At 47.5% G+C, this 25,765-nt stretch overlaps 12 protein-coding genes and 1 non-coding gene across 13 annotated transcripts; 7 read left to right on the top strand and 6 right to left on the bottom strand.

The window, feature by feature from the left end:
- Window positions 1-172: 172 nt before the first annotated feature.
- RhiXN_04120 (Adaptor complexes medium subunit family) lies at window positions 173-2,028 on the top strand (the record flags this gene model as incomplete). Its single annotated transcript, XM_043323937.1, has 13 exons — window positions 173-181; window positions 234-263; window positions 321-355; window positions 402-533; window positions 582-712; window positions 781-872; window positions 923-1,055; window positions 1,105-1,213; window positions 1,264-1,317; window positions 1,359-1,394; window positions 1,452-1,685; window positions 1,738-1,972; window positions 2,023-2,028. The coding sequence occupies 13 exons, from the start codon at window positions 173-175 to the stop codon at window positions 2,026-2,028; spliced, it is 1,236 nt and encodes a 411-aa protein (XP_043176356.1).
- A 220-nt stretch (window positions 2,029-2,248) lies between these two features.
- RhiXN_04119 (HORMA domain protein) lies at window positions 2,249-5,756 on the bottom strand (the record flags this gene model as incomplete). The annotated part of the gene is made up of 22 exons (XM_043323936.1): window positions 2,249-2,528; window positions 2,575-2,588; window positions 2,641-2,712; window positions 2,765-2,976; window positions 3,131-3,198; window positions 3,253-3,396; window positions 3,455-3,463; window positions 3,517-3,575; window positions 3,628-3,761; window positions 3,823-3,988; window positions 4,044-4,368; window positions 4,419-4,443; window positions 4,496-4,645; window positions 4,699-4,750; window positions 4,806-4,961; window positions 5,018-5,048; window positions 5,099-5,118; window positions 5,167-5,229; window positions 5,284-5,426; window positions 5,494-5,525; window positions 5,578-5,657; window positions 5,709-5,756. The coding sequence occupies 22 exons, from the start codon at window positions 5,754-5,756 to the stop codon at window positions 2,249-2,251; spliced, it is 2,283 nt and encodes a 760-aa protein (XP_043176355.1).
- Window positions 5,757-5,915: 159 nt separating this feature from the next.
- RhiXN_12351 lies at window positions 5,916-6,000 on the bottom strand. Its single transcript has one exon. It is a non-coding gene; the product is annotated as a tRNA-Pro (tRNA).
- A 581-nt stretch (window positions 6,001-6,581) lies between these two features.
- RhiXN_04118 (acetolactate synthase I/II/III large subunit) lies at window positions 6,582-8,878 on the top strand (the record flags this gene model as incomplete). Its single annotated transcript, XM_043323935.1, has 5 exons — window positions 6,582-6,787; window positions 6,838-7,829; window positions 7,887-8,296; window positions 8,351-8,543; window positions 8,601-8,878. The coding sequence occupies 5 exons, from the start codon at window positions 6,582-6,584 to the stop codon at window positions 8,876-8,878; spliced, it is 2,079 nt and encodes a 692-aa protein (XP_043176354.1).
- A 472-nt stretch (window positions 8,879-9,350) lies between these two features.
- Window positions 9,351-10,458, bottom strand: RhiXN_04117 (F-box-like domain-containing protein; the record flags this gene model as incomplete). Its single annotated transcript, XM_043323934.1, has 4 exons — window positions 9,351-9,563; window positions 9,623-9,697; window positions 9,748-10,256; window positions 10,326-10,458. 4 exons carry the CDS (start codon window positions 10,456-10,458, stop codon window positions 9,351-9,353), a joined length of 930 nt encoding a protein of 309 aa, XP_043176353.1.
- A 256-nt stretch (window positions 10,459-10,714) lies between these two features.
- On the top strand, window positions 10,715-12,878 carry RhiXN_04116 (cell cycle checkpoint Rad17; the record flags this gene model as incomplete). Its single annotated transcript, XM_043323933.1, has 8 exons — window positions 10,715-10,748; window positions 10,801-11,003; window positions 11,110-11,272; window positions 11,338-11,553; window positions 11,617-11,723; window positions 11,784-12,085; window positions 12,142-12,796; window positions 12,849-12,878. 8 exons carry the CDS (start codon window positions 10,715-10,717, stop codon window positions 12,876-12,878), a joined length of 1,710 nt encoding a protein of 569 aa, XP_043176352.1.
- Window positions 12,879-13,025: 147 nt separating this feature from the next.
- On the bottom strand, window positions 13,026-13,731 carry RhiXN_04115 (uncharacterized protein; the record flags this gene model as incomplete). The annotated part of the gene is made up of 4 exons (XM_043323932.1): window positions 13,026-13,118; window positions 13,177-13,209; window positions 13,260-13,327; window positions 13,383-13,731. 4 exons carry the CDS (start codon window positions 13,729-13,731, stop codon window positions 13,026-13,028), a joined length of 543 nt encoding a protein of 180 aa, XP_043176351.1.
- Window positions 13,732-13,841: 110 nt separating this feature from the next.
- RhiXN_04114 (methyltransferase domain protein) lies at window positions 13,842-14,984 on the top strand (the record flags this gene model as incomplete). Its single annotated transcript, XM_043323931.1, has 5 exons — window positions 13,842-13,982; window positions 14,041-14,274; window positions 14,323-14,391; window positions 14,455-14,557; window positions 14,608-14,984. The coding sequence occupies 5 exons, from the start codon at window positions 13,842-13,844 to the stop codon at window positions 14,982-14,984; spliced, it is 924 nt and encodes a 307-aa protein (XP_043176350.1).
- A 77-nt stretch (window positions 14,985-15,061) lies between these two features.
- RhiXN_04113 (aminotransferase class-V protein) lies at window positions 15,062-16,376 on the bottom strand (the record flags this gene model as incomplete). The annotated part of the gene is made up of 3 exons (XM_043323930.1): window positions 15,062-15,147; window positions 15,203-15,213; window positions 15,271-16,376. The coding sequence occupies 3 exons, from the start codon at window positions 16,374-16,376 to the stop codon at window positions 15,062-15,064; spliced, it is 1,203 nt and encodes a 400-aa protein (XP_043176349.1).
- A 429-nt stretch (window positions 16,377-16,805) lies between these two features.
- On the top strand, window positions 16,806-19,332 carry RhiXN_04112 (heat shock protein HSP90 family protein; the record flags this gene model as incomplete). Its single annotated transcript, XM_043323929.1, has 9 exons — window positions 16,806-16,875; window positions 16,925-17,130; window positions 17,220-17,558; window positions 17,609-17,782; window positions 17,835-18,087; window positions 18,143-18,418; window positions 18,471-18,865; window positions 18,920-19,269; window positions 19,323-19,332. 9 exons carry the CDS (start codon window positions 16,806-16,808, stop codon window positions 19,330-19,332), a joined length of 2,073 nt encoding a protein of 690 aa, XP_043176348.1.
- A 2,030-nt stretch (window positions 19,333-21,362) lies between these two features.
- RhiXN_04111 (uncharacterized protein) lies at window positions 21,363-22,255 on the top strand (the record flags this gene model as incomplete). Its single annotated transcript, XM_043323928.1, has 2 exons — window positions 21,363-21,464; window positions 21,518-22,255. The coding sequence occupies 2 exons, from the start codon at window positions 21,363-21,365 to the stop codon at window positions 22,253-22,255; spliced, it is 840 nt and encodes a 279-aa protein (XP_043176347.1).
- Window positions 22,256-22,389: 134 nt separating this feature from the next.
- On the bottom strand, window positions 22,390-23,490 carry RhiXN_04110 (DSBA-like thioredoxin domain protein; the record flags this gene model as incomplete). The annotated part of the gene is made up of 9 exons (XM_043323927.1): window positions 22,390-22,450; window positions 22,501-22,531; window positions 22,581-22,812; window positions 22,866-22,987; window positions 23,039-23,075; window positions 23,125-23,166; window positions 23,230-23,262; window positions 23,314-23,353; window positions 23,408-23,490. 9 exons carry the CDS (start codon window positions 23,488-23,490, stop codon window positions 22,390-22,392), a joined length of 681 nt encoding a protein of 226 aa, XP_043176346.1.
- A 980-nt stretch (window positions 23,491-24,470) lies between these two features.
- On the top strand, window positions 24,471-25,445 carry RhiXN_04109 (uncharacterized protein; the record flags this gene model as incomplete). The annotated part of the gene is made up of 4 exons (XM_043323926.1): window positions 24,471-24,635; window positions 24,686-24,893; window positions 24,947-25,331; window positions 25,397-25,445. 4 exons carry the CDS (start codon window positions 24,471-24,473, stop codon window positions 25,443-25,445), a joined length of 807 nt encoding a protein of 268 aa, XP_043176345.1.
- Window positions 25,446-25,765: the final 320 nt, after the last annotated feature.

Below are 25,765 nucleotides of genomic sequence, written 5' to 3'. Positions count from 1 at the left end.
GTCAAAGGAAGAAGATATATTTATTCTGCTCCGAAACCTGGTTATAGACTTCCACAAGGGGATGTGAATGAGGTCGAATAAGCGCTGCGTATCCACATTGGCACGTGAGGCGAGGTTCCCAACATACGCAAACAGAGTGTGCTAGGCAGCTGGGCGACGACAGTATAGGGATATGATTTCGGTAAGAGATACTTCTTCTCAACCCAGAAGGACTAACTATATTATTATCGTAGGCTTTCTTTATATTTAACCAGAAAGGAGAGGTTTGTGGATATTCTTGGTTGATAATCACGTTAGAATCTTAAGGCTCTTTCGTTCAGGTTCTCATTTCCAGGCTTTTCCGACCAGATCTTAAGTAAGTACATTCGAATTTAAACTACCACAAATCTAACTATGATTAGACGATCTGTAGCAGATGTTTTCCGTATCCAAGTAGTCTCCAATAGTGATGTACGCTCGCCAATAGTAACCCTTGGATCAACCAGCTTTTTCCATGTTCGAACGAATAATGTCTACGTTTTAGCAGTTACAAAGTGAGCAATAGTTTCAATAATAAGTACAGTGATCTGACACGGCCGTAGGAGCAATGCCAACGCGGCGTTAGTCTTTGAATTCTGCTACCGATTCATTAATATCGGAAAAGCCTATTTTGGCAAAGTGGATGAGGAGTCAGTTAAGAATAACTTTGTTCTCATTTATGAACTCCTTGATGGTACGCCTCTTAGTCTGATGGAGCTCAGTCACTGATTGTTTATTGTCTTATTTTATTTTATTTTATAGAGATTTTGGACTTCGGCTACCCGCAGAATAGCGAGATTGATACCCTCAAGATGTACATCACCACAGAAGGAGTAAAATCCGAGCTTGCAGTAGTAAGTTAAACACTCTTTTGTCAAACCTACACTATAAGCCATTTTTGTAGCGCGAGGAGTCGCAAAAGATCACCATCCAAGCTACAGGCGCGACAAGTTGGAGAAGAAGTGACGTAAAGTACAAGAAAAACGAAGCTTTCGTGGACATTATTGAAAGTGTCAATCTTTTGATGAGCGCGAAAGGTGGGTTTATATCAGTAGTGCTATAAGTTCAAACCAACCATTCCCCCAGGTGCTGTGTTGCGTGCCGATGTGGATGGTCAAGTCTTGATGCGCGCATATCTATCCGGGACACCGGAGTGTAAATTTGGACTGAACGACAAACTAGTTCTCGAACAAAGGTGAGACTTATGATGTATTCCTATCCAGTTCATTGACTCAATGTTCACAGTGAGCGAGGGCTCAGTGACAACGCTGTCGAACTCGACGATTGCCAATTCCACCAGTGTGTTCGACTAGGCAAATTCGATTCTGACCGATAATCAGCTTTGTTCCACCAGATGGAGAATTTGAGCTAATGAAGTGAGTGCTCTTGATGGGATGCTCGCGTTACCTCAATCGTTGAGTCTACTTTCTTAGGTATCGTTCGACTACAAACATCAACTTGCCGCTCCGAGTTCACCCAATTGTTGTTGAACATGGTACATCCCGAGTTGAATACACGGTAGCCGTAAAGGCGAGCTTCAACCCTAAGCTTAGTGCGACCAACGTTGTCCTTCGGATCCCTACCCCTCTAAATACGACCAGTGTTGATACCAAGGTACCACAAGGCAAAGCCAAGTATGTACCAGCAGAGAACGTGGTTGTTTGGAAGTAAGCGCAAGTTTGTTTTGCACAGTAAACGTCCGACTAAGTTTACCTTCAGAATTCCCCGCCTCCAAGGTGGCAGCGAGCTGACATTCACCGCAATGGCCGAGCTTACTGCCACAACAACGCGACAAGCCTGGGCGAGGCCTCCAATTGATGTTGATTTTCAAGTGTTGATGTTCACAGCTTCGGGTCTATTGGTGCGATTCTTAAAAGTTTTGGAAAAGAACAACTATCAGAGCGTGAAGTGGGTCCGATACCTCACTAAAGCTAGTGGGACATATCAGATTAGGGTAAGTCTTATTGATGCCAACTTCTGACTCTTGCTAACGCATGTGTCAAGTTTTAAATTAAATTTGGTCACGCGCTATTCTGTTTGTTTTGGTAGCTATTTCGTCTATGATTATACACTTGTTACTTCAGAACAAGGAATCTAATACTTGATTGTACAAAGCTCGTTCATCCGATCATATGGAGTCCATGGGTATATCAAAAGAGTGGTACAGCTTGAGACGGTATTCGAAAACGAAATCCATAATTTGAAGGTGGAGACAGCCAGCTGTTAGTGCCTATTCGCACGCGTCGTACATATCCAGTTCGATGCGCGCATTGGCGAGTGATACTTTAAGCCTCTTTCCTCGTCCGGACGATTTCCTAGCCGACCCCTTGCGTTTGGACCCAGAGCATGAAACAGGAGGACTGGGGGGCGGAACACTGGAAATGGGCTCTTGATCTAGGATCATTTGTGTCTCTTCCTGGGTTTGGGTATCATTGTCGTTATATATGGCCGGAGCTGGGGGTGGGCTCATGTTTGGGTTTCTTGGAGTTTCCTGGCCAGGGATGTTGGCGCTGGAACCACAGTAAGCTGAGGCCAAAAGCTTCGAGATTGACTCACCTAGACGACGGTACCTACAGATATAATCAGTCCTGGTATTGATATACCAAAAGTCGAAGCACTCACTAAAACATTCCCAGCACGGCTCTTCGAAGCGGCAGCACTTTTCTTCGTTCTCGAGGGCTGTATATGCTCATCCTAGAACAAATGGTCGAACTTCGGCTAACGCTGAGCACCAAATGAGACACACCTTGAATCTACGAAAGAGTTCCCGTACAACCTCACCACGAGGCATAAAATAGCGGTTGAAGCTCGCCTCGGTGACAGGTGACCTGACCAACGCGAGCACGGGTTTACCAAGTTTCTTCTTATTCGGTTTTCTGCCTCTTGTTTTCTTTGTTGTTGCTACAGTGGCAAGCATGCCGAGTTCGTCGGATTCAGCAGTTTGGCTCTCGATAAAGCCTAACTGGGGTCAGGCCAGGTGAATCAAATGTGAGCGAGTGAGACTTGCCTTCTCCCTCCAGGCGGTTCATAATGCGGTTCGCATCCTGGCGGGCGCATCCTAACAGAGACTAGTTTATCACGCAGAAAAGGCATGCGCACCAGGCGAGCCCACCTATCAACTTTCCAAGTGCATGGGGATTCCCGGGGAGGCCGTGGATATAAATGAGTTTGAGGGCGCGTCTGCCATCAAAATCCAGTATATACCTTGTCACCGTCCACACTGGCAGTATTTACCTGTACTGGGCCAACCCTACGAATGCCTCAGTAAGCCTTAGTACATCCCTCTGTTCGAGCAATTGGCGCCAATCTTGTTCCTTCATCGTACAGTTCAAGCAAATCGAATATGGTGAGTTTCCCGCCTCGTTTGCATTATGGAACCTATTTAAGAAAATCAGGACGTAGATAAAGAACCCCTCCGCCCCAACAATCCACTTACCCCATACACCTGGATGAACCTTTAGCCCGGGTGACGAATAGCATACGATAAACCTCACTCACCACGCATGCACCCGCCTTCCGCATTCCCCTTGGCAGATGAACGTCTCTTGAGTAGAGTCCTATATCGAGGATGAATAATTTGAATCGGATACTATCTGTGTCAAAACTTACTGCAACGTTACAATCGCAAGATACTTCCTTCGAGTATAGGGTGGCAGGATCGATCGCCTTGGGAATGAGAAGCATCTGAGATCCGGTTTGTTGAGTGCCCCGTTCAGTGGGTTCGAGAGTCGTCGGCTGAGTTTCTTTTATTACGCGTAATCAGTTTCGCAGAGTGCAGCGCCCATAATACGAGTAAATACATACCTTGCATTTGGACATCTTCGTGGCTAGTTTCGTCGGGTTGTGTCGGGTCGACCTCCATATTCGGTCGAGTGGCACGAGGGGTCTCTTGGGCACTTGGAACGATCACCGTCACCTGTGTCTCCAAAATCTGAGTCGCATATTCCCCCGTTTCCTCTTGAATCATTGCCTGGCCCACGTGTTTAGCTTTGCTAACCGAGTAACGATCTGGATGTGCGGGTTACCTCGTTCAACCCTGGGACGATATGCGCGCCTCCGACATGCCTAACCATCTCGGTAATCGACTCAATTCTGTCACCACTGCGTACTCCGAGTGGGGTATTTACTGCTTCCTTCTCTTGTTCTGTATGTCCAAAGGGCTCCGCATCCCAGACGATCCGGCGGCGTTCTGCATCCTCGATTTGAGCTTGGTTATCAGCTTTGCGTTTCTCTTCCTTGGCTGCAAAGTTAGAGCGAGGATTGGAAGTCACCATATGTCCTTTGAAGTGGACATTGTTGTCTTCAGGAGACGGTAGAAACGAGCAGATTGAAGCAATTTCAACTTGGACGCTGAAGAGTGCATGGGTTGAAGTAGAGCAAACCGAATGTAAATTACTTACCCATGCTGTCCTGTTCCAACTCCGCCTGTGCGACTTAGTGAGTTTAGCAGACATTATGTAGAACTAAGTTTATTGACCTATGGAGAACCTTTCGGGACGCTGGCCAACCCCATGAGTCGAAAAGTAAAAGCGGTCCTTCTCGGGGTCTCCCGCCACAAAGTTAGGAGGCTCATAATCCTGAGGAGTTTTTTCGTTGTAGTGTAGCTTGAAAGTAGCATACCGCCGGTCTATAAAATATACTCAGCCAGATACTGAGGTGTATAATCAAACGAACGCTTACCAGGGAGAGGGTCTAACTGTTGACACACTGAAATGAGTCGCTTGACGAGCAGCTACAGATGCGAAGTGTAAAAGTCAAAAATCCAATCCCCCTGCCGTGGTACTCACCCGAACGCTCCGCTTCACTTCCCCAAGCGTTGGAATCCTGCCGTTGACTGCCGCGACAGCGACAGGGTCTTCTGCATCTACGAGGTCCATCTGGGACATGCTGGTTGCTAAAGACATGACTGGCGCAGCCACGTCCGTATCTGCTATCTTCCGATACTACGAAATATGTTAGCGGTACGAGAAATAAGCAAGGGGGACGAACATATGCGTACAGAAACGTTAAAGGTGTAGGCCTCGACCAGGCTACGGAATCAAAGTTAGAAAATAGAATAGTGAATTTTCAATCAATATACTTGTTTGGGTTTTTATCATCCTGAGAACTGGTTAATATGTACGATGGTGGGACACGAGAGGAACGTACAAGATAGATAGCAAACACAAAACTCTTGAGGTATTGCTTCTCGAGGGCATCATAAATCCCATCCTAAGCAAAATATAATACATTTCCCTAAGACTCAAATCATTTATGGTAACGTACTATATAGTCCAGAAGGCTATCGGCTTCGGTTGAGAATCCGCGTTTGATGACCTTGACTTTGGTGGAACTCGAGCTGACATGGCTTGGGTCGTGAGGGGAAGCTGTAGAGAGCATTTCTCCACTCCGTGACCCGTATAACGTCCCTATATTGATTTATAGTCAAGGTGAAATTAGCTCGTGGAAGAATATGCGAATGTATGCGGCGCCGACCATCTATGAAGTTGTCATCACTCAGAAGCCCTCTATGGCACATAGATATCAGATCAGCTGGCGCATAGCGAACTATTCACGTACCGAATCCAGGCCATACACCCGAACCCAGATGATATGAGAGTCTTCACTACTTGCAGACTCGATGTGGCGGTTAATATTGCCTATACCAGATATATGAGCCACCACGCCCAGGTAAAGCAAGATCGACCCACCTGATCCGGATGGATGGAGGTCTTAGGCTTGAGCTTCGTACGGTTCATCTTTACAAGAATTCACCAAGATAATGTGTTACACAGCGGGAAGAACGAGTGCTGATGGTGAGCCGCGAGCAGTCGCGTCTCTATGCAAATCATCCTTAAATAGGGTGTCTGACACGTGACTCGCGCCGCCTCGCTTCTAGACGCGTCAAGCCGACAAAAGGGCCGCTGCGAGAATTGAACTCGCGACCTCCTGTATGCTGTTTGAGTGCCCAAAACAGGAATCATACTACTAGACCAAGTGGCCTCTAGCGCGATATATAGCCGACGCGAGTTCCGCATATGGTATTAACCATTGGACTCGCAAACAGCTAGCGTCAGCAGTCTCGAGTTCCTACCATTCCAGGCCGTCGCTGGACCGAAGTGAGCGTGTGCAAGTGTATCCTTTGCGTGAGTGCAGAGCGACAAACCATGGTCACTATTGGGGTACTAGACCAGGGGTCTGAGCCGAGACCTCTTGCTCCAAGGAACACGAATCATCAACCCGCTATGAAGAATTGGTTCTTCCCATGCTTCTCCGAAAAATTGAATTTTTCATGTTTGTATGCTATACATAGAAACACTGTAGGATATGTCTACATAATGGCTTCGGCCAATTACGTGGCAAAGAATTGAGCACTGATCGATTGCGTAGTTACCCAGGGTAAAGGTTTGAATTTGAACCATATTTGGGGATGATCTGTGGGGCAAGAGTTCGCCCTTCGGATTTTCGGACTTGCATCACGTGAGCAGGGCTGATCTCGACTCATCCGACGCTGAAATTGGGAGCATATAAAGCCGGCTAGGACTGACTCGAGTAGGTACTTTTTCTCTCTCATTCTCTCTGCGATGGCCTTTGCACCAGCCCGTGTGCGCACCACCTTCTCTTCCTCAAAAGGCCCGTCTGGGCTCCTCTCGCTTGCCCGCCAACGCTCGACTGTTGCTGACCGAGCGGAACGCGCTTCGTGCCAGCTCGAAGCCAAAAACCGTGTCAAGGAGTATGCGCGTAGTATCAGTCGCTCAGCCCCTGGAAAGGCAGCTACTGCTCCCAGTGTGTATGTACAGTCTGTTCGCTAACCTGTTCATCGTACTCATTTGGCCACAGCCGACCGACACCGGCCCCCGCATTTCAACAGATCCCACAAAATGAGCCTCAGCCATTCAGCGCACCAAGGCCTACTCTCGATCACTCGCTCGTGGGCATGTCCGGAGGCCAGATTTTCCATGAGATGATGCTCAGACACAATGTCAAGCACATCTTTGGATATCCCGGTGGAGCTATTCTCCCCGTCTTCGATGCCATCTATAACTCCAAATATTTCGAATTCGTTTTGCCCCGGCACGAACAAGGCGCTGGACACATGGCAGAAGGTTATGCCAAAGTCTCTGGCAAGCCCGGTGTCGTTCTCGTTACATCCGGCCCTGGCGCAACCAATGTTGTAACTCCTATGCAAGATGCCCTTAGCGATGGGGTTCCTCTCGTTGTATTTTGCGGTCAAGTCGCGACCTCGGCTATTGGCTCGGATGCCTTCCAGGAAGCCGACATGGTTGGTATTTCCCGATCTTGCACCAAATGGAACGTGATGGTCAAGGACATCGCCGAATTGCCTCGACGCATCAATGAGGCATTCAAAATTGCTACCTCGGGTCGCCCTGGCCCGGTGCTCGTCGACCTACCCAAGGATGTGACAGCAAGCATTCTTCGCCAGCCTTTGCCATTCAAGGCTACCACACCTGGCGTCAACCTTGGCCTTCCCGAAAACCCACTTAGCCCAGCGATCGATGACGTTGATATGGAGAACATCAAACATGCGGCCCAGTTGATCAACCAGGCAAAACGACCCGTGATTTACGCCGGCAACGGCGTCCTCAACTCTACCCGTGGCCCCGAACTTCTCGCTCGCCTCGCAAGCGAGGGCAACATCCCGGTTACGACTACCCTTCAAGGTCTCGGTGCGTTCGATGAACTTGATGAACGTAGCTTGCATATGCTGGGTATGCACGGATCTGCATATGCCAACCTTGCGATGCAAAACGCGGATGTGATCATCGCACTTGGTGCTCGATTCGATGATCGTGTGACGGGCAAGGTTGATAGTAAGCCTCCTATTTTCTAAATTAAATACATGGTTCCTAACGCAAGATCTTCGGTAGCCTTTGCACCAGCTGCCCGTGCCGCCGCTGCGCAAAAGCGAGGCGGAATTATCCACTTTGAGATCCAGCCCAAGAATATCAACAAGGTTATCGACGCAAGTATCCCTATTATGGGTGATGTCACATACAATCTCAGTGCCCTCGTTCCTCTCATCAAGTCATCACCTCGTGAAACCTGGTTCCAAGAAATCAAGGGGTGGAAAGCCAAGTATCCGTTCGTGTATGATAAGTCCGACCCGGGAAAGACGAGGATGAAGCCTCAAGAGGTCATCAAGGAATTGGATGCGCAAACGCAAGACATCAAGCATGATCTTATTCTCTCTACGGGCGTCGGGCAACACCAAATGTGGGCAGCACAATTCTTTAGGTGGAGATCACCTCGGTCTATGGTCACTTCCGGTGGACTCGGAGTGAGTCATCTGCTTTTGATTTCATCGATATGGAAAAACTGACTCGAAATATAGACTATGGGCTTCGGTCTGCCAGGTGCCATTGGAGCCAAAGTTGCTGCGCCCAACAAAACCGTGGTTGACATCGACGGAGACGCCTCGTTCAGTATGACAGCAATGGAGCTTGCGACCGCCGCACAGTTTGGTATTGGTGTCAAGGTTCTGGTCTTAAATAACGAATACCAAGGAATGGTCGAACAATGGCAAGGTTGGTCTCGGCTTTACATCACCGATCCAGTCATTCCCTAACTAATACCCTGTTTAGATCTCTTCTACGACAAGAGATACTCCCACACCCAGATGAAGAACCCCGACTTTGTCAAACTCGCCCAGGCTATGGGTGCCCACGCCATCCGGTGCACATCCACCGATGAGCTCCCCGAAAAGATGCGTGAGTTCTTGCAATACGACAACAACAAACCTGTCCTTCTCGAATGCGTTGTCAGCAATCGCGAACTCGTCTTCCCCATGGTCGTCGCGGGCAAGGCATTGCATGAGCAACTGTTGCATCCCAAGCTGAGAGAGGTCGCAGAACAGTCATGATCAGCATATGATTGATTGGTTGATTGTTGTTCTTTTTTTTTTTTTTTCTTCTGCTTTGCGGGATGTTTCCTGTTCTCTTGTTTAATCTTGATCTAGGTTTGTTTCGTACTGTACATTGGTTTGGATCGGTCTTTTATATTGTTTCTATTGGGGGTGATGTCCAAAAGCGGCACCTGCGAGTGAAGAGGAATCAGTGCTGCAACCAAAATTAATTTGTTGAACATGATACACGTCCGATGCTGAGTTGACCTTGATCGGGTGTATGCAATCTTGTCGACCTTGATTACTTTGATTGAGGCCCAATCTTTCTAAGCTGGCTGTGATGGTATCTCTGATGCTCTTCAAATAATGTGTGAAGTGATGTTTCTTATACCAAACCGACTTATGTACGCTGTTGATAGGAGGACATCTGTGTGAAGTTTGTGACGAGAGACGTAGACGGTTAGTGAACAGTTACATGGCTAATATTTATTTATATTAACTTCACTCCGAATAACTTTACACTTTTCAATGATTTGATTTGTACTTGCCAAAATGCCAGTGTTCCTACATCACCCAGCCCCTCCAATAGGATATCGGGAGTGATGATCTCGATACCCTTGTCTTTGAACTCGAAATGCTCGAGAGACATGAAACCCTCCAACGAAGCAGCGAGCACTTCGACCAGAGGTGTGTATTCATGTAACTACCATTCCGGTCAACTTATCCATGGATTTGGTTCATACTACTGATATAATGACGTACGTTTAACATCCCCACTGATAATTCTGGCATAGTCAATGTCATCTCTCGTAAACTGCCCTTGCAGACCCCCTCCAGCTTAGTGATAAAGTCGGATGCGTCAGTCCAGAATCTTGTCACACGCACACATCCCGAGACAGATTGTATGCCTTTGGGAGCGGTGCTAAGCTTGAGTGCTTCGCAGACAAGATGAGTCGTTGCGGGTATAAATATTGCATCGTTTGAATCGATTCGCGAGACGGGTCTGTGGGGGACGAAGTTGTGGATTGTGAGCGGGTCGGCGCAGATAGAGGTGAGATTCGGGAGAATTTCCCGTGGCACGTAACGGATTGACTTTGTAGGATATTGGTTGCGAGGACGGATTCATATATTGTAAGTTGTTGAATAGTGTCTTGAGATGACATAAAATCGAATAGGAATTGCGGCTGCATGGTGCGGTAACATGCTAGACGGCGTAAAGCGAACGGGGCCCATCCGCCTCTAAATAATATAATCGTGTTGGGAGAGTCAATATGAAGAGAAAGATCTTTGAGGTTGTGTGTCTTGTGTAGGGCTAGGTGTATTTGCTCGATCAGCGAGTAGAAGGCTACGTCTGTGGGATTCGGAGGGTCGAAATGCACTGCTTTGACGTAACGGCCTGGATCTCGACAGGAACGGAGGATTGAGTGGCAAAAAAGGATGACCCTTCACAGGTACTTAGGTACACCGAGTATATAGGAGGGGTGTACCACACTCAGAGTTTGTTTATCGACAAGACATAATGAGGCCAATGTGAATGAGTCGCTCAAGTATTCTGCAATGCATTGGATGAGTTCCGTTGGGAGAGCCTTTTGAGACATTGTGTGGTGGTGAAGCTCCTACTCCTGCCCACGCTTTACTTTAGTAAGGTAAACTATGTTGCGGACTCATGGGTTCCTGTGGTACTGCAATTCACAAGCCCAGACGACGATTGTGGCACTGCAAGTGCGATCAAGCAAGTAGAGCGTGTCCGATCGGTGGCTGTGATAATCACGTGACTTGGTCGATCGCGACGCGGAGCTCTTGGCCGGTCGTCGATCATCACATTCAAGCACGGCCGCCACCTTTGGGCTCTCCATGCAAACGACTCTGTCGCCCACGAGCCTTCGAGGTAATGTCCCAGCTAAAAACAGTGCTTTTCTGGCTTATAATATACATTTTAGCCTTTATTAAGGGCCTAACTTGCATAGCTCGATATGGGGATGAGCTCTGTCTGCATGCCACACCCGAAATACTTACCCTCTGTGCCACCAATGCCGCCAAATCTGCATATTGTGGCATGGAATTCAAATGCGAATTCTTCGACTCGTATCACGTTGGACCGAAAGATGGGGTGAATATGGCTCTGGAAGGCAAGGAGGTCACTGTGAGGGGACACTACTAGCCAAGGTTCGCGCATTCTCCCTCGTGTTCCTAAGAGGTTTTGATGGGCTTTATTACTGAACTCGCTTCGCGTGGCGCTCACTGCATAGACTCTGCTTTCGATCTTGCGCCACAAAATAGTCGAGAAGAGTTTAGAAAAGTGCGAGCTGAACATTGTTGAAGCTGTTGAAGGCAGTACCGCCGAAGACCAAGACCAACTTGAAGAACAGTCTGTAGAGAGCAAACTGGTTATACGATTCCATTGCAAGTTTGGTTAGTTTATCATGCTCAGACTGGATCCCCGTTTCATCGTGTGTTGACTCGCTTGAACTTGAAAGGTGTTGTCAAGACTCACAAGTTATATCTAAACCAACCGCCAGTAATCCTCGCGCCTACGTTACCGGAGCAAAGCCTCAGCAGATTTTCAATCGGACCACGCGCAATGAAAGACCTCTTGGACCACTTTGGACGACGGGCGGATGCTCAGCTGCAATGGATGTTTAAAGACGATGAGGTACGCATAAGGAGTTTGGAAAGGGACGCAGATAATCAAGGTAAGCAATAGCAATACATGTGACAGTGTTGGATGCCTAATCTTGGCGCCGGCTGGTCTACAGGAAAACACCAAATTGCCACAGAGATATCGATACCAGGCGAAGAGTTTGATTTTTACGAAATTCTATATGCACCCATAGGCTTGGCCTTCCATCTCCGAGAAATTAACGTGTGTTTGTAACATGAGAGCTCTTACTTCTTGATCTAATTTTTTTTGTCTCTCAACTAGGCATCGATTGCACTTGCAGAGTCGTTATCTGTTCCACTTGAGTTTTCATTCACAGGACCTGGAGGGCCTGTGGTTATTCAACTCGGGCTCGATGCTGCTGACCAACTAGCGATGGTCGCTACCTCCACTGTAACTGGATTCGGCGCTGAATATGAAGAAGCAATCGCCGCGGCCGTAGCTAAACGACAGAGAGACGAAGAGGACAATAGCAACCTCGAAAATGGAATGATGAAGAGCAGCGCCGCTTCTAGTCGCACTGGAATTATACCCAGTGCCAAACGCCCAATGGGAAAGTTGTCCAGGTGTCCAAGGTTGCTAGATCGGAAAGCAACCTCAGCAAAAGGAACATGAATGGAAGTGGCCAGATAGCATGGAGTACAACACCCAGTGCGAACGCGGGTCCAAGTGGCGCACGCGGAGGTACTCAAAGGCTACAAGGAACTCCAAGTTTTGCTCTTCCATCAAAGGCGGAACCTACTCAGAACGAACCCACCCCCGTGCCAGTTAACGAGCCATCTTTTATTCTGGATCCCAAGTTCCAATCAACCCCCCAACCCCAACTCAAGGCTCCAGCTCAGCAGGGGGGACCGTCATTTGTTCTCCCGCCAAATGCTCAGTCAACACAACGACCACCGAGCCCACCGTCCTTTAGTCTGGATCCCAAAGCTCAGTCTACGCTCCACCCAAAGTTTCAAGTACCTTCTCAGGCATTACCGTCACAGCGACCACAGTCCTCTCCCCTCTTCACACCTCCACCTGCCCGACCGTTATTCCTACCACCGTCCCAGGCCGAAGTACTGAAGGAGGCTGGCTTGGACGACCTAGCGCGTATGACTCAAAAGGAACTTGACGAAATGCTCGGAGATGAAGATGAAGAAGTTCCAGGGACGCCCGAAGAAGGACTCGTTAATATAAATGATTTAGAGGAATTGTTCAACGAGTCGGACTTTGATGCGAGCGAGTCGCAAGTGATTGGAACGCAGGGAGCCAGTGTGGCAAGGATTGGCAACAAGGTAGGTCGTTTGGTTAAGAGAGTAATGGCCTACTAAAACTCTCGAATCCTAGACTTTCAAGCCACTTTTCGATGATGACTGAACTGGTAATGACGGATTAGAACCATAGAGCACAATAATGAATTAGGTTCAAGCATAGATCAAGGTAAATTATCGTGTTATACAACATCGTGTACTGTCTATTTTATCCATGATTAATTGTTCAATATACTCAAATAATAAAACCAACCTACAAAACACCATACGTTGTGCTCGTGGTATGGCAAAGTGGAAGAGCACAAAAGTTAACTTGCACACACAAGATTCCAGCCCATTCAAAAACCTAAAGCCAACTAACGTTAGTACATTCCTGGATCAAATACAGCAAGATGAACACGTACAGCAGTCACAGTCAAAAGGACAAAGGGGCGTATCTATGATGAGGGTGTCAGCATCAATAAACAAGATATTTAAGCTAGCCGACCTCCTCCCTCATCGTTGATTCCAAGTTCGTCCTCTTTGTAGATAAAAAGCCTTCCTCGGTTTTTCGCCCTGGAAACAAAATAATATGTGATTTACCTATCAATGTATGAATAGATCTACTCACTTGGGCCTGTCCCTCTCGAATCCCTGAACCGTTCATCGTCGCTATCCACCACAGCGCTCTTCTTTCCCTGCTTGGAGGGTTTCAATTTCTTACTCTTCGACTCCACCTCTGTAGATGGGTCCACTACGGTCTCGGGGACTTTTCGTTTTGCAGCCGTACTGGCAGTCGGAATTTCGACAGGCTCATCATGACCAACCGAATCCTTGGCTAGGGATCCAGACTTGGTAGGTTTTTTGCTCTTCTTCTTTTTAGAGATAACTTTATCTTTCGGTGTTGAGCTGGGCTCGGCCTCTTTTAACTTTCCCTTGGCCTTGGTTTTCCCAGAGAAGATTTCGTCTATCTCACCCATGAGTGATAAATGTGGTTGGTGGATAAATTTAAGTGCTGTAAGCAGACACAGCCACTTCGTGAAAGTGGATGATCACCGGATTTGCAAATCAAAACAGTCATCACTTGACCATGGCCGGCAATACACATCCATTGAATAAACTTGCAATAGCTCCTTCTGCGACTAGTGATGGGGCGCAAGGTCACGAAGATCAATATGTACATAGCGTCTATGACCAGATAGCGCCTCATTTTTCACAGACCCGATATAAAGTATGTGGTGGTAGTCCTGTCCTAATATTATAAGATTAACCAAATCCGAATCACCCAGCCTTGGCCAGTCATAGCCAAATTCCTGGAATCAGTACCCACTGGTGCGATAGGGCTAGATGCAGGGACAGGAAACGGCAAGTATCTCCCTCTTTCGGAAGGGAGATACTTGACAATGGGGGTCGATCGGAGCATGGGGTTGCTCAAATTTGCCCAGCACGCTGGAGAGTCCACCATCTCCAGGGATGTAATTCTAGGAGACGTTAGGGATTCGATATGGAGACAAGGCGTCTTCGTAAGTTAATTTGTAGATGCGATCATCGTGTACTCAGGCTTCGCCTAGGATTTTGCGATATCTATCGCTACCATCCATCATTTGGCTACACCTGAAAGGAGAGTCGATGCCATAATGGTGAGTCGAAGATTAGGTGATAGATTGCCATACCCTGAATTTTTTTGTTTTGCGTACCAGTAGTCGATTCTAGCTAGCCTCGCCCCTGGCGGCAAAGCACTAATTTATGTCTGGGCGGTAGAGCAGGATGAATTGTCCAAAAGGGTTGTTCCTGATATAATTGAAGGTATGAGCTGAGATTTCAGCCGAATCTGAGTATTAATAATGTTTGGAAAGGCAATGTGTCATTTGCCAAAGCCCAGGATGTCCTCATACCCTGGGTCATGCAACAGGAGCAGAAATCAAAATCCAAAGTCAATGCGAGAAGAATTAGAAAGGGGGATCATAAACAGGAAGAAGTTCAGCCCAACTCGCCTCCGCCTCAACCATCGTCAACGCATACCAACACGCCTGTGTTCCAGAGATACTATCACCTTTTTGTTGCTGGAGAATTGACTGAACTTGCAAAATTAGCAGCCGCGAGACTCAATCTTGCTATTGGACCCATGCCTGTCGATACACATGCAGGTAGACATCAGCAGGGTGTTTGCATCTCACCCGAAGGGTGGGAGCGATCAAATTTATACGTAGAGTTAACCAGGTGGCTGAATTAACCATTCATATATCTACATTTACTTTGATCTAACAATTAAATCCATGTTATCCTTCCACTCCGATTATTAAGCAACCATCAAAGTGCATAGTACTGCTTGATAAATGCTACGATCTTATCCACTTGTTCCAGAGTTACTGCGTTATATAGAGATATACGTATTCCTACACATAATATAAGCCATCGTGACTTGCGTCTTGGGGAAACAATATGACTCACCTCCGACCGAACTTTGAATAGCATAAAAGATTAGTGTCAACAATCAAATGGCGTGCTTAAACACTCACCGGTGACCCTTGACCCCAACAATGCGTTGCTTGTTGGCGGCCTCAACAAATTTCGCATCTTCCTCGCTCTTGAAATTATCAAACGTCACGTTCATCCAACTTCGACTGGCCTCCTGGACGCGAATGTGTACCTTTCCAGCCTTCTCAGCTTGTTGGAGTACGCCGTAGAGTTTAGCTTGCTTTTGTTTGTTGATTTCCCGTAACTTCTCCAAACCACCTGTCGCCTTGAGGTGCTTCACAACCAACAGCGTGGTGTACATCGAAAACATTGGGGGTGTGTTGTAAAGAGACTTCGCCTTGCTCGCCACGTGGTATGAAAGTATGGTTGGGATAGGTGGTGCGCCCTCCTTCTGAGCTTCGACTGGATCCGCCAACAGGTCCTTGCGGACGATGACAATCGTAAGACCAGCCGGTCCAAGATTCTTTTGTACCCCAGCATATATGATACCATAACGAGATATCTTAGGAATTGGGCGCGACATGAAGGAAGAGGAGAAGTCTGCGACAATAGGGACGTCCGAGGGAACAAGGTTAAAGGGGAACGCAGCTGGCGAGTCTGCTTCGTCGGAAAACTGGTTACCGTCAACAGTCTCGTTCTCGCAGTAGTAAACAAAGAGAGAATTTTCAGGGGGACTGAGCTTCCATCCCTTGTGATGAGGAATGTTGTCAAAATTACCGGCAGAGTGATGACGGGAATCGGCAGCAATGTTGACCTTTGCGCCATATGCGAGCCTTTCAGCCTCTTCAGCAGCTTTAGCGCTCCAGCTACCGGTGACGATATAGTCCATAGTCCATTCGCTGGGAGACCTTTTTGTCTTTAGAACCTTCCAGGCGAGAAGATTGATAGGAATAGCGGCAAACTGGGTAGTGGCACCTCCTTGAGCAAAGAGTATGACATGGGTGTCTGGGACGCCCAATGTTTCTCGTACAGTAGACTCGAGCTCTTCGTTGAGACGGATAAACTCGGAAGACCTGTGGGAAATTTCCGTGATGCCTATACCAGTACCGTTGAAGTTGATGAGGCCTTTGGCAGCCTCTTCAAGGACTGAGAGGGGGAGCTGAGATGGCCCAGCGGTGACATTAACCACTTCGTCACGTTCGGGCATATTGACAGTCTACGATGCGTAAGAGGATTATTCGAGTACCGCTTTCATATCTTGCTCACTTTGAGAAATGTGGGTAGGGGACTCAATGCAAGAATTGACTCGTTGAAGATCAAGGGCCGCACTAGTAGATTTCAGGTATGCGCTCGGCGCTTATTTTAACCGAGGAACGCCAATTGCGGAAGATGGAGCCTGCTTCGATCGCTTTGGATAGGCGCTGGGCGGTAGAAAGTGCGAGAATGTTTCCACTCTGAGCAGTGCAATGCCCTTGAAGGAGCTAGAAAAATGCGTCGAGCATTCTCGAACAATGCTCCAGAGCTTAAATACCGGCACCCACCGGCTCGATCCTGCAGACTCCCCACCATCCCCGTCTTGTTCCAAGACTTTACGCTCCAATCCCTCGCTGAACTCTCTTGAATTCATCGATCCAAAATGTCTGCTCCCCAAAGCGAGTCCTTTGGCTTCCAGGCAGAGATCAGCCAGCTGCTCGATCTCATCATCAGTAAGTGCTGTGATGGTAACTGAGTTGAGCCATACTGACTGTTACCCAGATACCTTCTACAGTAACAAGGAGATCTTCCTTCGTGAAATCATCTCCAACAGCTCTGATGCGCTCGACAAGATCCGCTATGCGTCTTTGACTGACCCAGAAGTCCTTGAAACCGAGAAAGAGCTCTACATCCGTATCACTCCTAACAAGGAGGAGAAGACCCTCACCATCCGTGATACCGGTATTGGTATGACCAAGGCCGACTTGGTCAACAACCTCGGTACCATCGCCAAGTCTGGTACTAAGGCAAGTCCTTGACTGATTGAACGGCTGACATTTTACTAATCAACACACAGGCATTCATGGAGGCTATGCAAGCTGGCGCCGACATCTCCATGATTGGACAGTTTGGTGTCGGTTTCTACTCTTCGTACCTTGTGGCGGAGAGGGTTCAGGTTATCACCAAGCACAACGATGACGAACAATACATTTGGGAGTCGTCTGCTGGTGGAACCTTCACCATTACCCCCGATACAGTCAACGAGCCACTTGGTCGTGGTACCGCCCTCAAGTTGTTCTTGAAGGAGGACCAACTTGACTATCTCGAGGAGAAGAGGATCAAGGATATTGTCAAGAAGCACTCTGAATTCATCTCCTACCCTATCCAGCTCGTTGTGACCAAGGAAGTTGAGAAGGTACGTTAGCATATATGCGTTTGTTCTAATTTTTCTAACGATTTCCACAGGAAGTTGACGATGACGAAGAGATGAAGGAGGAAGAGGGTGAGGAAAAGCCCAAGATTGAGGAAGTTGAAGACGAGGAGACCAAGAAGGAGAAGAAGAAGAAGAAGGTCAAGCAGACCGAGACCGAGAACCAGGAGCTCAACAAGATGAAGCCCCTCTGGACCCGCAACCCCCAGGTAGGTTAAGAATAATTAGTTGGCGTATGAATGCTTACTTAATACTATTTAGGACATTACCTCTGAGGAATACGCTTCCTTCTACAAGAGCCTGAGCAACGACTGGGAGGAGCATCTCGCTGTCAAACACTTCTCTGTTGAGGGCCAGCTCGAGTTCAAGGCGATCTTGTTCATTCCTAAGCGTGCACCCTTCGACCTGTTCGAGACCAAGAAGAAGCGCAACAACATCAAGCTCTATGTTCGCCGTGTCTTCATCATGGACGATTGCGAGGATCTCATTCCCGAGTACCTCAACTTCATCAAGGGTGGGTCTGAATTTGTAACTATTGGCTGAAATTACCGTTACTAATTGTGTATCAGGTATCGTCGACTCTGAGGATCTTCCTCTCAACATTTCCCGTGAGACCCTCCAACAAAACAAGATCCTCAAGGTCATCCGCAAGAACGTCGTCAAGAAATGCTTGGATATGATTACCGAGATCGCCGAGGATAAAGATAACTTCAAGAAGTTCCACGAGGCCTTTGGCAAGAACATCAAGCTCGGCATCCACGAAGATTCCAACAACCGCTCCAAGCTCGCCGAGTTCCTCCGCTTCTACTCGACCAAGTCCCTTGAGGAGCAGATTTCGCTCAAGGGTAAGCATAGCCTTATTGGTAGTATATTCATTACTCTAACTTAATAACATAGACTACATTACTCGCATGCCCGAGATCCAGAAGTCTATCTACTATCTCACCGGCGAATCGCTCTCGTCTGTCCGAGACTCTCCTTTCCTTGAAGTGCTCAAGAAGAAGGGCTTTGAGGTTCTCCTGCTCGTTGACCCCATTGATGAGTACGCTGTTACCCAACTCAAGGAGTTCGACGGCAAGAAGCTCGTCTGTGTCTCCAAGGAGGGACTCGAGCTTGAGGAGACCGAGGAGGAGAAGAACGAGCGCGAGAAGCTTGCCTCAAGCTTGGACGGCCTCTGCAAGGCCATCAAGGATTCTCTCGGAGATAAGGTTGAGAAGGTTGTTGTCTCCAACCGTATCACCGACTCCCCTTGCGTCTTGGTCACTGGTCAGTTCGGCTGGAGCAGTAACATGGTAAGATGCCCGAGCTAGATTTCCCCAGCGGATCACTTACACTTCCCGTTATAGGAACGTATCATGAAGGCCCAAGCTCTTCGTGACTCGTCTATGTCGTCCTACATGGCCTCGAAGAAGACCCTTGAACTCAACCCGACCAACGGCATTATCAAGGAGCTCGCTAAGAAGGTTGCTGAAGACAAGGCCGACAAGTCCGTCCGCGACTTGACCTTCCTCCTTTACGAGACCGCTCTGCTCACCTCCGGATTTGTTCTTGAGGAACCCACGAGCTTCGCTAAGCGCATCCACCGTATGATTTCCCTCGGTCTTGACGTGGATGAGGACGAGGCTGCCCCCGCCGCTGCTTCTGGCATCGAGGAAGCTCCGGCTGCAGAAGGCGCGAGCGCGAGTGCGATGGAGGAGTGAGTCCCTAATTGTCTCGCCCCTTTATATTAGCGCTAATCACATTTTACAGGATCGACTAAGCGCTCTCACGGTGTTTTTCCCTTTCTTGGTCGCTGTTTTCCTCCGGGCCCGTTCGCATTTATCATTGTTTGATTCAAGTGTATCTAATTATCAATTGCAATCATGTGAAGATTTATCAATTCGATCATTCTTGTGTGACTTGGATTATCCGAACATGTGGACAAGCCCCCGGATCCCGAGATCCTGATGGGCTTTCGTTATGGGACACTTTGCCTTTCTACTGCTGTATACTCATGTTTGGAAATCCATCCCTCTATTTGGGTCGACTTAAAAAACTTCACATGACCGCAATTTATATTCCGAAAGGTGATTAACAGCTGATCTTGCATTATAGTACTGTATTATCCGTGGTCTTGAAGAGATATTGACATTACTAAGCAGTGCTTCCCACATTTGGCCTTATCACATATGCATATGTACTAACTATGCTTGGCTTAGACCCGGTCGCAACCTAAACGCTCTATGCACATAATATAACACTCCTTGTTAAGTAAAAATCTAATCCCTGGACCTTAGAAACACAGCCTGATTAGAAGACCCGACATTCATGAGCGCATATACTCACATGTGCTCATCCCAAACGCTTCCGTTTATGAACAGAGCGCCCAAACAAAAGGTTCACGGGCAGCAGGTCAACTACGCCGTCACATTGTGTGTTTATATGATAGCCCGGTCATCAACCCGCAACACACGACCATTAGATCTATCTCGGCAGGTACATGGCTCGGCTCAAGTACCATGAGTGCCCATTGTGATTGTTTGACTCGCTGATCGATTCCCGGTGACTGGGGCACTTGTGAGGACCTTGACCAAGTTGTTTATAAAGAGAAAAATCTCATCGGAGCAAGAAATGCAGAAAGAATTTGAATCTTCCACCTTAGGTCAGGACAAGAGTTGCACACAACTAAGAGAGTCTCCGATGATCTGTAGATAGACAACCAGCAACTAACGTATGATTAGTTAAGGATGAAGGCTGTCGGCACATATCGGATCGCAAAATCCTTTAGAATTCATGTACGGCTCGTCAAATTCGGGTCATAGCTGAAATTACCACAGTATTGTACCCGACACGCGCATACTTCTACACACGGGTTCTAGTAGCTCCCGCTCGGCCCCTTTGGGATTCAATAACACGCATATGAATATCAAACGAAGGATTTTATCACTCCAAATGACACCGCTTTGATAGCTGGCATGAGAATCCATGGATGCGCAGCTGGGCCAGTCTGCACTCTCGAAAAAATAAGATAAGGTCTCGCTTAGATTCGTCGGGCCGGACGATGCACTCATTTCGCCTGGTCTTGGCCATTTTAGGCGTACTAACTATGTCATCACACGAGTTATAGAATCATTAATGACGTACTGTTTGCTGAGAGAGCGAGCGCCAGTCTTTAGATACCGGAGCGGGGCACCACTGAAGATTACTATCGCTACCGATTCATTATCTTTTAGTTTCTTGATTTCAATCATACGCGCCAGGAACACAATACATACATCCAGACCGACTGACCTCTGACCATGGCCAACTACGGTACCGAATTAGATTACGCTTATCATCCAGACGTGTTTGATGGGATCAGATGTGTCTATTTTCGCGATTGTTTGGATGCTGGAACCCCGCACGTGGTATATGTAATCTACTCTTACCGACAAGGAATGCTCTCCTGTTGAGACCGGCAACCTAGATATGTCCGGCATTTTGTTTGTACTATACTATATATACAGCACTAATAGCGCATTTGATCTCACGTCCCGAGCTCAGTGAGTAGCTATGGCTTAACGCATGGTAATCAAAATACTCAAAATGCGGATTCCTTGTATGTGTCCCCACCGCGGTTGCGATGATCGACATCATCTCCGGCGGCTCCGTCCGTAACGCTTGGGGTGCTCTTTGACCGGCGATAATGACGCTGCGCCTTCAAAAAGAGCATCACAACTCGCAATCCACCTTGAACACCACTCACTCATCTCTTCATTCTGTCTGACGGTTGGATTTCAAGTTCTTCTTCGAACTTTCGTCTAAAATCAGATGAACTTCACCACGCGGTCGAGCTACTTTGGGGAGGCAAGCTCTGGAGGAAACTATCAGTTGTTGTCCGCTTATGAGGCGAGTTCGTCTTACAAGAACGAAGTATGCCTCAGTCCCACTCTTGAATGACATTATACTAACCAATAAACGAGTAGGACTATCCAAGCCGCCCCTCACCAATTCGGAGGCATTCGACTAGAAATGTGCTCCTCAAACCTGATCGTCGCAAAAAATGCTCAATCCCCGCTTGTGTCTGTATGGCCTCCCCAACTACACCTCGTAGCCTTCTTCCAAAGGGCGAAATCTGTGATTGTGCACTCGGTAGCCTGCCATATCTGCCTCGTGATAGCTCGCAGGTACTCTCCCAAGACTTATATTCTGCTCTTGAAGAGCTTGAATTAGAAACATCTTCCAAGGATTTTCAAAGCCGGGGTCGGCGTTCGATACGTGCCTCAGTCCGACATGCATCAGAAGGCTCTCCTAATGGAGCTTCCCCTCACTCTCGACTCCTTCGACGCCTGAAAATTCCTTCTTCGGGTCGACGTGGACCAAGGTCGGACCGTTCAGTCATGATGGATCCGGATCTGTCGCCTGCTTCCTCTACATCCTCGTCACGTTATGGCTCGCCTATTCCTCGTCGCTCCCCAACACCCTTTACTCCCCGGAATGCCGAGGCTGAGACACCGGATTTTTACCATATTCAGCATTTCGACCAATATTTTCATGGTCATTCCGTTGATTTGGACGAGGGTATAACCCCTGCGGGAACTGAGCCCTCAGGGCAAGAGGGATGCGAGCCAGGGACTAATGGTGCAGACCCAATGGCGATGCGGTTTAAGTTGCCGGACCCCAGGTTCGGCCCCAACCCCAAGAAATATTCGCGTTTTCCTTGAAGTTCTTGCTTGGTCTTAATATTATGAGTTATGAGTTACGTGCCTTGAGTTATGGCTTGCGCGCTTTTTGCCTTTGATGTTATACAGATTCATACCCATTGTAGCATATATGTACATCAGCGTTTGGTATCAGGTTATAGTTTGCTCTTGGGGACATCTGGACGTGGGCCTTGCCACTTATATTCGTTCCCAAGCCTGCAATACATGTGTCATTTACATAGTAAATATGTTTGTTTTTAACATACCACCATGCCATGTTCGCGAATCTGTCGCTTCCTAGTTCAATAGTTTAGTAGCAGGGTCCGATGGACTTTCGAAGACGTACCAAAGAATGACCTGGTGGTACCATCCTCCCGGCGCACGATGATCCAGGGAAAGCCAAATGCGCCATAATCTTTGACGAGAGTAGCTGATTCAATTTTGACCAAGTCCTTGATCTCCTGGGACCCCGAGCGAGCAAGAACCTCCTTGAATTTGTCTTCAGAAATAAGATCAGGTATTAGACTCTTAAAGAAAGCTGGGTCAGACGGTGGTGTTTCCTTGCTGAACATCTCGATCTATCCGCTCGACTTCAATCAATTTTATTTGCAATAAAGCCAGTCCAACTTACGAATAAGCGACGAGTAACATTTTCTAGTTCCGTCGGGGACGATACCTCCTTGTATGCCCGAAGAAAACGGGCCACTCCCATTGTATTTGGAGGGTTGTTTATCCAAGCGACAGTAATATTTACTAAACCCGGGGGTCATTTCAAAGATAGAGTGCTAGTAGCGAGTGACTCACGTCCAGCTTCTTCTCCCAAGCGCTTTACTTCATCAGACTACGTAAAGGTGAACACACAATTCCATAGAATAAACTTTCTAACTTACCAAAAATTGTCCTTTGAGCTTGACGGACATAGGCGGTCTATTCTATTGAAATTATAAAGCGATTTTAGGAATGACAACTGGTGAGAAAGATGACCGGATGCTCACATTTGCAGCCACCATAACACCACCGAGGAAATACTAGGCAACCGACTAAGCATTTCCGCTTCTGTATTGTCAATTATTACTCACAGGACAAAGATCGAGATCTATGTTCCATAAGTCACGATATCTGGTAAATGCTTATGAGTGCTCATCCTGAGAATCCTGGCTTTTGTTTACTTACCGAGTCAGTGATTCAAAGGCTAGATATGAATAGGGTGAGACAATATCGTAGCACAATTTGACAGAAATACGAGGGGGGACCATCATGCAGGGAGTAAATTGTTGTGGTTGTATAGTTCAGGTCTGTGATATATGTTATTTACCCCAGAGTGTGATGAGGTACTAGCTCGCTCATGTTTATTTGGGTTGACGGGCCGTGGTCATGTTGAACCGGCTTTGTGAATCACCGGCAACGTTGCTTGTGATTGAACATCCATTCGACGCGTCTCTGATTTAGAATAAATGATTTACTTATCCCGGGTTGAGCCTATGTTTATTCACACGTGAGATTTGGACACGTCAGTCTTATCATTATGTATGATAGACTGGATTAAATATTAGTCTGATATGACAAGTGCAACTTCAATCCAATCATGTGAATTTTTGGCTTAGGCTCATGGTCCCCCAACTTGGCTTAACATACCATGTTATTCGCAGGCGTATTCATTCGGTAGGAAATTTATTTGTAACTCTCTTGGTCGTATTAGTATCTTTGCCAGGTCTGCCTTGTCCGCATGTAGTTATTTCTGAATAGGAATATCCCCTATCCCATATAATAGCCAAGACTTGTCGATTGGTGCCTAGTTTGAAGGAGTCACGGTTCCGAAGATATGCATACTCGTGATGGTTTAAGATTCTTAGGCTATTGAGCTGTGAACGAAATCGAAGAGAAGTGCAAATCTTTGGTATTACATAATTAATACCATATAAAGCTATAAATTCTTGGTCAGTAAATTACAACGGGGTTCTTATAGAGGGGAGGCATTACTCGGGACACCGGCAACTATTGTCGCGAGTAACAACTTATGTGTGTATTCCACCTTATTTCGAAATCTGGCGTTTATAATACATTTAATCTGGTCCGTTCTCATTTAATCCTAGAATGATCACATCATGTGATGTGACATCATTATCGACGTCATCTACGATCCGCCGTGAGCCTATAAAGCTGTTAATCCTTGTTCAGGCTTGCTACAACACACTACTCTCGTCCACCTGAGCTCAAGTAACTTTATCTGCCTGACATGTCGTACGCCGATGCTGCTCGCCAGAACGCCGGAGACCCATCACAACAGCCTCGCCCTGACCCTAACCTCCTTACTACTGAACAAGATGTTTCGGGCGGGTCTCTTCCTGACATTTCGAGGAGCGTCAATGTTGCCCCTTCGGACTTCAAGTCCAACCCGCACGTGCGTCCAATATCAATATCAGACACGCAAATATTAACCATCTACACCAGACCGTGACATCCGAGACTACCCCAGCTCACCAGGGAGACTCTGACGATGAAGGCTCTGGAAACCGCCCAGGATCAGCGAAGAGGCGTGCTGCCAAGGAGCGTGCACGAAATACTCTTCATGAAGCAGAGGAGGAAGGTCTTTATCTATGGGGGCAGTTCAAAGAAAGGGTTCTTCGTCCGAGCACTGCAGGAGGTATCCTGGGTGTCAGTAAGTAATCTTCTTCTAGATACTCCAAATGGGTTTCTCACCTTAAACGACAGTCAATGTCGGACTCCTTGCTTTCGTCGGACGGGAGCTTTATACCAAGCCTCACCTTAGGAGCGACAAGCGCACTCTTGGAATTACAGCTGCTGCAGCCATTGCCTTATTGGGCGCTGAGGGCGCTCTCGCTGATGCCTACGTCAAAACTCCTTCTGGTCAAAAGGAAAAAGAACGAGCCAAGAAGGAGGGCGCTGCTCTCTACCGCCACTCTCGTGAGATTGTTCTCCGCCCAGGCGTGCTTGGCGGACTCGTGGGCGCCCTCAACTTAACCATCCTCGGAGGGGTGGGTTATGCCGCATACCTGAACTGGGACAAACCTCGCTGGGACAGGCGGACAGTCTCGGCTATTTCTGCTAGTTTGCTGACGTTGGCACTGGGTGAAGGGTGAGTACCCCTAGCCCAAACATATGGTATATTCGGAGCCTGACCGTAAACCTCACTAATCACAGATACTTGGCCGAGAAATATGCAGAGAAAGAGTATCCCAAGCGTAAATAGATGATGAACTGGAATGAATCGCACGAACCGAAATGCATTTATTTGTACTGTACTTATATTTATCCAGTAATGTAGAACTACCCATTTCGTAAGTGGTGTTAAACCTCCTAATAGCGACTGGTTCCAATGCGCTTGCCAGTTCTCGCTACAGCGTATTTACTGCTAAAGTCATACCCGTCCCAAACTACCAAAGATCAGAAGTAACCATAATTGTAGACATTGAGGAAATTTACGAATGGCCGATTGACGATATGTGATTACTCCCCATAATTCAAAGGCGCGAGTTACCGCTTTAGATTTCTGCTGCATAGGGCTCAGAC

This window comes from Rhizoctonia solani, chromosome 1 (assembly GCF_016906535.1).
Source record: "Rhizoctonia solani chromosome 1, complete sequence".
In the NCBI taxonomy this organism is placed as follows: Eukaryota; Fungi; Basidiomycota; class Agaricomycetes; order Cantharellales; family Ceratobasidiaceae; genus Rhizoctonia; species Rhizoctonia solani.
The sequence above is the reverse complement of the archived record's forward strand: the minus strand, read 5'-3'. Positions and strand labels throughout refer to the sequence as shown.